This window comes from Puccinia triticina, chromosome 10A, assembly GCF_026914185.1.
Source record: "Puccinia triticina chromosome 10A, complete sequence".
In the NCBI taxonomy this organism is placed as follows: domain Eukaryota; kingdom Fungi; phylum Basidiomycota; class Pucciniomycetes; order Pucciniales; family Pucciniaceae; genus Puccinia; species Puccinia triticina.
Window position 1 is genome coordinate 6,586,421 of NC_070567.1, and position 10,481 is coordinate 6,596,901.

A 10,481-nucleotide genomic window follows, 5' to 3' on the forward strand; every position below is an offset into this window, starting at 1 on the left:
ACACTCAACCAGCCCCTCCAGACGGAGGCGCGGCTTTTCCTCCTTGTGCTGCGGCCAAGTCGAGCTCCGACTGATGTTGTGACAGCTGAGATCAGCTGAAACCTTAGATCATAACTAAGGTTTATATTCAGGGCGCGGCCACAATAGAGACCCGCCCTGACAGATGGAATCATTGGTGTTGTATCTATTTTTCCATTGAGACCATGAGAATGATGTTCATTATTATTTAATGATAAAACAACTTGCCTTTGGATCTGAATCTTGGCATCCTCATATTCTGATTCCTTGTCTGTTTCAATATTGGTCGCCCGTTTACCAGGTGCTTTATTTTGGAGATGCTTGAACGGCCGCAGGATTGATTGGACAATCATATTAAGTATATGTGCAAAGAACCTGATCCAATGCGGTTCACATTTGAAACAAGGCCATTTAAACTTTTTCATAGCGGCCACCATAGATGCATTGTTTGAGGCATTGTTGTCAACAATGCCACAGATCTGATTAAAAGCAATGAATTAGGTCATAAAAATGTATCACAAGAAGAAGAGGCATCAAATTGGGCGTACTTTATCTTAAACTTCAAATTTTTCAACTACCAAGGACATTGTTTTGGCAAGATAGTCTCCAGTGTTACTGAAAGCGAGCTGAACAAAATCAAGTGGCATGGATTCAAGATTGAATTTTCCATCATCCTTCTCCCCTAAGCGGTAAATGATTACCCCATGGATATCCTGACCATTGGGTGACTGCCATGCATCGGCCCCAAGTAGAGATGGCAAACGGGTACCCGCACGGCGGTACCCGGCATTGGTTTTTGTGTGATTTTTAGGCGGGTACCGCCGCTTGATACCCGCCAATACTGCTACCTCTTTTCCACTGTGTGTGTCCCCGACCCCCTTCTGGACTTGTCTGGACGGAGACCGGACCCGCAGGGGGAGGTCGCCCAGGTCCAAGCACGCGAGCGAGAGCGCCCTGTCTGGAGACTAGGGAGTCAAAGCTAGATTAAGATTTATTAGGTTTAGGACCGGGCTCATGCACCTGCCACGACAACCTTCATAATCTAGCTCCCCGCGACTCTCCTAGCCCTGCATCATCCCTAGCGCTCTCCGCCACCTCTCAACTGCTCATCGGATTGCGCATTTTCTCAGTTTCTTACGATTTTTTTTTAGGTTTACGCATTTGCATAGTAACCTTACAACATCCATCGTACAACCTTGCATCCATCAGCTCTTTACTCAAAATAGCTCCCTACTTGCACGACTCAAATTTTCAGTTACTCGCACGACTCAATCCTCAGTCACTCGCAAGACTAAACCTCCAGTCACACGATCCCACATTCGATATAAATTGGACATGGTTGAAGAAATGGCAAAGCGATCGACCAAGAGACTCAACAAGTCGGCAGATATTCCAAGTGCACCAGAGGCACCGGTCGAAGGGGCATTAGGACGTGGTATCCAACATCCAGGGGCGGGTGCGGCAGATCAAGACGCGGTTCGTGAGATAGGGACGGAGAACTTAAGTGGTTAGTTCTCCTTCGATGGGGTGAAGCAACCAAAGTAGCTGGTTAGCTGATTCAATTCATGCGGATTCTTTCTATAAAGGTGACGCTATGACGAAAGGCAAGGATGCGTCAAATGACACCGAAAGTGAAGATAGTTTCAAGGGTTAGTCATCACTATCTTATAGCTCCCAAAGTCGCTGGGTAGCATAGAGATCAATTATAATATCAATCGTATTTTGCTCAATATTGATTGTTGTCATTCTATATTTAAATATTGAATCGTATTTTGCTCGATGTCATTCAGAGATTCCGAATCCTTCAAAAGATAGTCAAAATCAAGATACGGCATCCCGTTACAAGGCCATCTTGTCTAACTTGCCGTTGATAGTTGAGCCGGACGTAGTGACTGTGACCGATCCCTCCCTAGTCAGCAAAACGAATGTGACCGATCCTTCCAATCTAGTGGGCAACACCGCCAGCACCATCGGAAACATGGCTGCTCAAGACAAGACGGATCGTCAAGAGATTTGCGAGCGAGCTAGAGAAGCCTTCGATAAAGGAGATAGAAAATCTACCGACTTCTTCTTGAGACTATACGGAAAGATGGATAACACTACCTCTCTGTCGGCCCCAGATAAACCAGATCTCTTAAGATCTTGTTCAAGCGACGCGGTCAACCCGGCAGTTAACGCGGTGAAGAGACCTGTCGACAAAACGACAATTGTGTTCATCAAGGGGTCGCTACCTAATCACTTTGATGTCGGATTTACTCCATATTTTGATCGCAACATCCGGGAGTTCCGCGGACCCATTCCTTTAACAATTTTCGATAAGAACTGGCAACGAGACGCTATTCACTATTACACTAATTGAAGATCGAGAGGGGATGAGAAGGATGGGAATTACATCGGTTACGAGTATCCAAACGAATGGACGCAGACGTTCAGTAAATGGACGACAAATCATCGTAATTTCTACATAACTTTCAGAGATATGTATGGTTATACGGAATTTGCGAAGTGGATCTTGGTTCATAAAGAAAATGTGGACAAGATTGTTGGGGAAGAAGGATTCATGACGGCCTTTCAATACGATATGATCGTGCGACAAAATGCCTTTTCCTATCAAGTAAAGACTGATTCAGGTGAAATATCAGCCGTGGATATTTCTATGTATCGGGACGATGTCAAGCGGGAGGCTTGGCGGATCACTTCGTCTCTCGGGGAGAATGACGAAACGGACAATCCCTATGCGATTGGTGCTAAGAAATTTGGTTTCGATCCGAATACGGGCAAACAACGCGTTAAAGCTCAGAAGGTAGGAGAAGATCAACCAAGGAACGAATCTGTCTCTGGACGCGGGAGGGGCGGCCATCGTGGTAGAGGGTTTGGCGAAAGGTGGGGTCAAGAAAGACGCAACTCAGATTACGAAGGATATCATGATTACCACCAAGAAGAAAATTTTTACAAGCGACCGAGAGATCATGGATATGGAGAAGGCCAAGGGGGTAGAGGAAACGATTATGGAGGTTATCATGGCGCCTATAATAGAGATCGTGGCGGCTATGGAAAGGATCAAGGAACCTCCAAGGGTTTTAAGAAGAAAGATAACTCCTCTTCTTCAGCTAAAGACAAAGAGAACTAGTGGGCCTTTTTCTCCCATCCTTTTTAAAGAATTTTTCGACTTCCTGTTGTTACCTTGTGGTTGAAATTGCACGGTTTGCGGGGCACCTCATTGTTAGCCTTCATTCCTGACGATTGGTTGCATTTTTCATCTCTGGTTATGTTTTTATTTTTTATTTTTTTTGTTCTAAAAAATAGCTGGCAGGACAATGTAACATTGGTTGAAGATACATGTATGATCGACGGGATAGTCCCGAATTTACCTATGGCGGTTAAGTGTGAGATGAACTTGTCCGAATGGGAGACCGCTCTCAAAGAGAGCAATCTGCTCCCGGAATACGAAGACGTTTTACATGGTTTCGAATTCGGATTCGACCAAGGAATCCCAGAACACAGATTAGGTGAACTTGATTGCTTTACTCCGGACAATCATGCATCATCGGAGAAAGCCAAACCTAAGATTGAAGAATCCATCGCAAAGGAATTAGCAGCTCAGCGGATGTTTGGTCCGTTCTCAAAACAACAGATGATAAACGCCTTCGGATTCTTCAGGTCGAACCCGTTGGGAGCCGTGGTTAACGGGGACGGGGCAATTCGTCCAATTAATGATTTGTCCTTTCCGAGGAATGATCCGTCCATCTCTTCCGTGAACTCTTTCGTGAATAAGGGGGACTTTGAAACGACGTGGGACGACTTCAATCGGGTTTCAAAATTTTTTGCGGAAGATTCTAGACCGCTTGAATTGGCACTGTTTGACTGGGAAAAAGCCTACCGGCAGATTCCAACACCCTTGTGCCAATGGAAGTATTTGACCGTTAAGGACTTCAACGGCAATTTCCTCGTCGACACGCGCATTACTTTTGGCGGGGTCGCAGGATGTGGATCCTTCGGCCGACCCGCAGATGCTTGGAAGCAGATTATGAAGAACCACTTCGATTTGGTAACGATTTTTAGATGGGTAGATGATAATTTGTTCATTAGAATTCAAGGCAGCGCCGTAACCATGGAAGAAGTGGTTGAAAAGTCCACGAAACTAGGAGTTCTGACGAACAAATCAAAGTATTCTCCTTTCAGTAACGAACAGAAGTTCATTGGGTTTGTGTGGAACGGTGTCGACAAAACGGTACGGCTCCCAGACGGGAAAATCCAAAAGCGCCTACAACAGATCCAACCGTATCTAGCTAAAGGCGCGCGGTTCGATCATGAAGATGTCGAGGTCCTAGTCGGACGGCTCAATCATGTCTCTTATATACTACCGCACTTGCGGTGCCATCTAAACTCACTGTATAGATGGCTGATGTCCTGGCAATACCAAAGGGCATTACGGGAAACGCCCCCTGATGTTTTGGCCGACCTCGAAGTGTGGAAGTCAACACTTGAGAACTTCAAACACACCAGAATAATCAATTACGGACCTCCTCTTGATATTGGTTGGGTAGGAGACGCTTCAACGTCATTCGGAATCGGGGTGCTGGTGGGGAAACACTGGGCTCAGTTTAAGCTTCACAACCCTGGAGACGGTAACACCCGAATCTCCTATCTGGAAACGGTTGCGATTCGCCTCGGCCTCCTTATGGTCCTCAAGCTACGAAGCCAGAGAGGGAAGTCGTTAGTAGTATGGACCGACAATACAACAACCGAAAATGGAATCAACAATAAGAAATCGCGCGATATACACTCAAACGGGGAGTGGATTGAGATTCAGAAACTCCTGATCAGGGAGGGTATAAACTTAATAGCTAAAAGAGTCACATCAAAAGATAATAAAGCAGACGCCCTGTCGCGAGGGATACGCTCGGGTCAGAATGTGAAACATCAATTGGTTGTTCCCATCCCATCGGATCTTGACCACATCTTGTCCCAAGTTGTCTTCTTAATCTGAATCCATTTCCTGTATTTTCCGGCTTGTTGTTGCAGCTACGTTACTTTTGATTCACTTTACTCGCTACAATCATGGGCAAATTGGCCTCTGTTAATTTGAAAGACTTCACGTCCACGGGCCATACCTTAAAAAAGCCTTCGGATTTGGGCCTCTTGGTATTACAAGGGTGGGACGCAGGCACACTGCGTAGCTACAATTCGGCGGTAAGGAAGTTCCTCCTCTTTAAGCGGGCGTCGGGCGACACTCGGTTCGAGCTCCCAGCCACGACTGAAGACATCTACCTGTTCTGCCTATGGGCAGGAAGAAAACCAGATACAATTGATTCACACGAAATCTCCTCCACTACGATAGAGAAATATTTGCACGGCCTGAAAGCCTGGCACCTTCTCCACGACGTGAAGTACCCACAAACGGCGGAGAAGAAAATCAAACTCATGTTAAGAGGCTTGGCTAAAAGAGACGCCTTGCGCCCAGCGACCGAAAGGAAGAAAGCCGTCATGATATACGACCTCATTGCGTTAGTCAAGGAACTATCGAGTAGCAACGCGTTCGATTCGGCGCTCATAGACCTATGCGTGGTGGCCTTTTGGGGCTTGGCGAGGTTAGGCGAAGTAACTTATACGTCAAAATCGGGAATTCCAAGTTTGGGCGGAGGAATTCGAAAATCAGACGTGGTTTTTGCGGGCAACGGATCCACGGCAGCCATATCCTTACGGTTCGCTGAAACAGCCGACACGCGCGAAGTCCAACACTTGCGGCTGACGGCAACCGGCAACCTGCTCTGTCCGCTGAAAGCGATCAAGAGGAGGCTAGAAAACGGAAGCTCGCGCGATGAATCCTTATTCGGCTTCGACTCACCCGTTGGCCGGGTCAACCTGACCAAGAATATGGTACGAACACGTTTGACGCGGGCGTGGGTGGCAATAGGAAGAAGCGGAATATCGGGGTACTCTTTTAGGGTAGGGGGGGCTTCGATTAGGAACGCACTGGGCGTGGACATCAAGACCATCTGCGATTTAGGCCGGTGGAAGTCTTGCAGTTACAAACTCTATATCAGATCCTACTCCGCTGCCGAGCTCTCCGCGACTATCGCCGCCCTGGAATTGTTGGATAAGTGATGTATGATATCGGATGGAATATTAGTAGTAATTTCGGGTCTCTGTAGCGTAAACTAGGTCGAAGTGTGGGGGTTCGTGAAGGCTCAGGCTTCTCCCTGAGTTAAGGGTATAGCCCAAACCCCCTCTCCACTCCGGCTAGGGTAGCCAATCCCATTCTTTCCTCTCTGCTTCAGGAGGAGAGGCTCCGAGTTGTTGGCGACCCTCCCTAGGGATCCGTCCTAGACAGGATGTGACACCCCGAAGGAAGCGAGGCCATAGCAAACTCGGGGCTCTCCGCCGAGACCCGAACACTGGCCCCGGTGAAAACCTACCGACAGGTAGGGACCACAAGGGCCTACGGGGTTACCTTAAACTACTGCGGCAGCAGTGAAGGTCATCCCGGAAACGTGTGCAGAAGATGAACGAGAGGAGACGGCTTGGATCCTGCAAGTCCTGTGTGATATCCCCGGCTGCAGCACCACCAGCTCGCCCATCAGCCCGCCAAGAGGGATTCCTCTCGGCGAGCAGGTATACACACACCAGCTCGCCAAGAGGGATTCCTCTTGGCGAGCACTGGTATAGACACACCAGCTCGCCGAGCCACCAGCCCGTCAAGAGGGATTCCTCTCGGCGAGCACACACCAGCTCGCCGAGAGTTCGGAGAGCTGGTGCACACACACCAGCTCGCCGAGAGGTCGGAGAGCTGGTGTACACACAACAGCTCGCCGAGAGGTCGGAGAGCTGGTGTACACACAACAGCTCGCCGAGAGTTCTGAAAGCTGGTGTACACACACCATGACCGGCTCGCCAAGAGGGATTCCTCTTGGCGAGCACCGGTATACATACGCCAGCTCGCCGAGAGGGATTCCTCTTGGCGAGCACTGGTATACATACACCAGCTCGCCGAGAGGGATTCCTCTTGGCGAGCACTGGTATACACACACCAGCTCGCCAAACTCTTGGAGAGCTGGTGGGTGTATACCTGCTCGCCGAGAGGAATCCCTCTCGGCGAGCAGGTATAAATCCTCTCTCGGCGGCAGGTATACTGATACCAGCTTGCAGAAGCCCAAATGGGATCCCTCTTGGCAAGCAGGCAAATATTGTGTTTTGTAGAATGCTTGGACGGATGGTCCTGTTGCTGTGCACAAATCATGGCATTCTGTAATTCCATTTTTTTTTGTTTTTGCCTTGGATTGTGAAATAAAGATCATCATGATCATTTTCACTTCAGTACAGGCGGGCTCCGTATGGCAGAATGATGGAGATTAAACTGGGGCTGTGCCAGACAACCCCATAACTACAGCACTCAACTTCACTCTTGAAGTCCAACCATTAAGCAAAACACAATATCTACAAAAAACAACTTCGCGGGTACCGCCGGTACCCGCCAGAAAGACCTGGGTGCCAAGTACGGGTACGGGTATCTGTTTTGGGCCAAAAAAGCAGGCAGTACCCGGACACGAGGCGGGTACCATTTGCCATCTCTAGCCCCAAGGTACATGGCACCCACATGTTTCTGACCAACAAAAAAAATTAAAGATTATTGGATAGTCAGTTTTGGAGCATCACTGAAAGGCAATAATCATTAAATGAGCTGTCTACCTTTAAGGCCCCGTTTGGCACCAATATAATTATGGGTGATATAATTGCTGATTAATTCAATAAAAAATAGAAAATCCAAGTTTATTAAAGCCTCTGAATCACAAAACAAAACCTCAAGGGTTTCCCCTAGAAATCTCCAAAAATCACAAAAAAAATCAAGGGTTTTCCCTCTACAAATGTCTAAATCAACAAAAAAACACAATTAAACAACAACCTGCAACCAGCCACCCAACATCAGCAAGCTGCTGATGCACCATGGCTCACTGTCCATCCCTGTCTAGCAGGGTTAAAAAACAGTGAGAGGATGACCCCCAGCGTGCCGCATTTAAGGCATTATGCAAAGGGGGGCCAACGAGTTGAACCCCTCAAACTGTGCAAGTGCAACAGCGGAGGGGGTGAGGAAAAACTGCACGCTGGAAGTACAGCGGCAGAGGACGCCCTGGGGCTAAAGCAAACACAATCTTGTGGTTTATATCAACAGTGGGCCGCTACACTACACTACGCTTCAGGGCCACTTAGTGTTAGCATAGCGGCAAAAAGCGCCCGCCCATTTTGAGTAGCGTTAGCGCGCTGTTAGCGCCGCTACGCTGCGCTACGTTTCAGCGGCGCTAACAGGGCGCCAATTGTTTGTTAGTGTTAGCGCGCCGCTACAGTCACTACGCTGCGCTACAGCGCTTTTAGCGGAAAAAAAACGGCCTTTTTTTCAGCTAAAGGCACTGTGGTGCACCGTAGCGCGTGCTCTTTTGCGCCCTGCGTGTGTAGCGTTAGCGCAATTGCACGCATCTGCGCTAACGCTACGCTAACAGCTAAATTAGCTGCGCACCCTTTGCGTGTAGCGTTAGCGCAGAGAAGGCGCAATCCGCTAACGCTACGCTAAAATTTAGCGGAATTCTGCTACGCTACGCCACGTTAACGCTACGGTTAGCGTAGCTGGCCCACTGTTGTTTATATACCCATTGGACTCATCCACCCAGCCCTGGCCTTCTCTTTCCCAACTCCACCCTGCTACAGCCTGGCCGCAACAGAGCCCCACTCACACTGCTACTGGACAAAGTCTCCTTGACTACTCGACTGTACGCCCTGGCCTGCCTTGGAAACAAAACCACCGCCACGTCACTCCCCCACACCCTTTCAAGAGGGATTGAACAGCTATTGGACTATAAAGGGAGCACTTTTTTCACTTTGCTGGTGGTCAAGAGCCTGACTGATCATATTTCTCTCTAACTCAGTTTATGTTTTGTTGATCACTCGAGTTCATCTCCAAGACCAAGGAGTTCCTCGCCGTTTTGATGTCTCTCAATGCCTATTTTGATGTCATGAAGGTCTCCAACTCTTGTAAAGCCAGCGCTGGTAATTTAAAGACGCGTGGCCGCTGCTACCTTCAGCGTCATGTTCCCCTCATCATTTCCAACGAGGACAAGGGTATTGTATGTGCTTCCAAAACATCCTTGGTGTAAAAAGGAAGAGGGTATTGTCCGTGCTTTTGAAACATCCCCAGTGTCAAACTTGTCTTGGTTCACCAATTGAACCTTCCTCATACTTGCCCCTCAATGTCATGCCCACTGATTCTGTATCTGGAACCAAAGCTCTTCTACCAGTATGAAATCCAATTGGTCCTCATACCCGCCGGACCTTCTCGAGTCACACAAACATCGGCAGAAGAAGAAAACATTAAAGAACCGAGCCCGCCTCTCCCCGCGCCGGGTGACTAGCATGTTGTTGTCGAGCACGAGCAACAGCTTGGTGCTGCTGGCAAACGAGGCGCATCCAAAGACGAGTGGCCAGTCTCATCACACAAGCATCTCCCTCATGAATGCCGACCGCCTCCTGCTCCAACTCTTCCCCTCAAACAAGCACACCCCGTCAAGTCTCTCCCCGTATGCCCTTCTGCCCCCTCCTCTCCGACCACTGACACACCACGTCACCACACCGCTCTTCGCCGCCAGCCTCGGCCTCGGCCCCGGCCCTCTGCTCTCAAGCTCCCCAACGCCTCCGCCGCGAACCAGAACTTCCAGAATTCCAATCCCCTCCCCAACGTTGAGGGCACAATGACTACCCAGGAAACTTCCAAACTTATAGCTTGGCCCAGATCAGAACCATGATCAAGCTGCTTGACATCATAGTTAAACACAAATTCCGTCCTCCTCTCTTAACTCCTCTCTATTGCTGTTTTCAATTGTTTGGGGTTTTCTTTTAGTTTTTTGGTGTAAAAAGTCAATTAAACATCCCCGCTGCTCCCTTCAGTAGTAATTTTGTCTACATCAGCCAGGAAAGATGTTGTAGGTTTCCACAATGGTGGCTTATAAAAAAACATAAAAAAAGAAACAAGAACAAATGTGCATTTACAACATTGTATTCATGTCTTGATAATCAGGTTTCATGACAATGTTTTTCAAGCAAAAGAATAGTTAATTAGCTACCTGCACAGTGTGGTGATGATTATTGTCAAACTTTTTGTTCTGATCTGCTTTGATTAACCGAGTGAATTGAGGATCAGGGAGGAGATCCACATGAATAGTTTGCTGACAAATCTTGAGATGGTCAAGCAAAATGTTGGCATTGAGTATAGGCATGTTGATTAAGGTACTGTATTGAATGATTGCTGTCAATTGGGAGCAGGTTGATGAGAGTGGATTGATTGATATCATGAACAAGCAGGTTGATCAGGGCAGGTGTTGATTAATACCATGCAATGGTTAATATGAGTGAAACTTGATGGAAACAGCCCTAAGAGTGGCCAGGAAGATGGGTGCAAATTCACATTTTATGGAAAC

General features: G+C 48.0%; 1 protein-coding gene across 1 annotated transcript; it reads left to right on the top strand.

The window, feature by feature from the left end:
• Window positions 1-9,306: 9,306 nt before the first annotated feature.
• Window positions 9,307-9,786, top strand: PtA15_10A694 (uncharacterized protein; the record flags this gene model as incomplete). Its single annotated transcript, XM_053160896.1, has 2 exons — window positions 9,307-9,584; window positions 9,768-9,786. The coding sequence occupies 2 exons, from the start codon at window positions 9,307-9,309 to the stop codon at window positions 9,784-9,786; spliced, it is 297 nt and encodes a 98-aa protein (XP_053024825.1).
• Window positions 9,787-10,481: the final 695 nt, after the last annotated feature.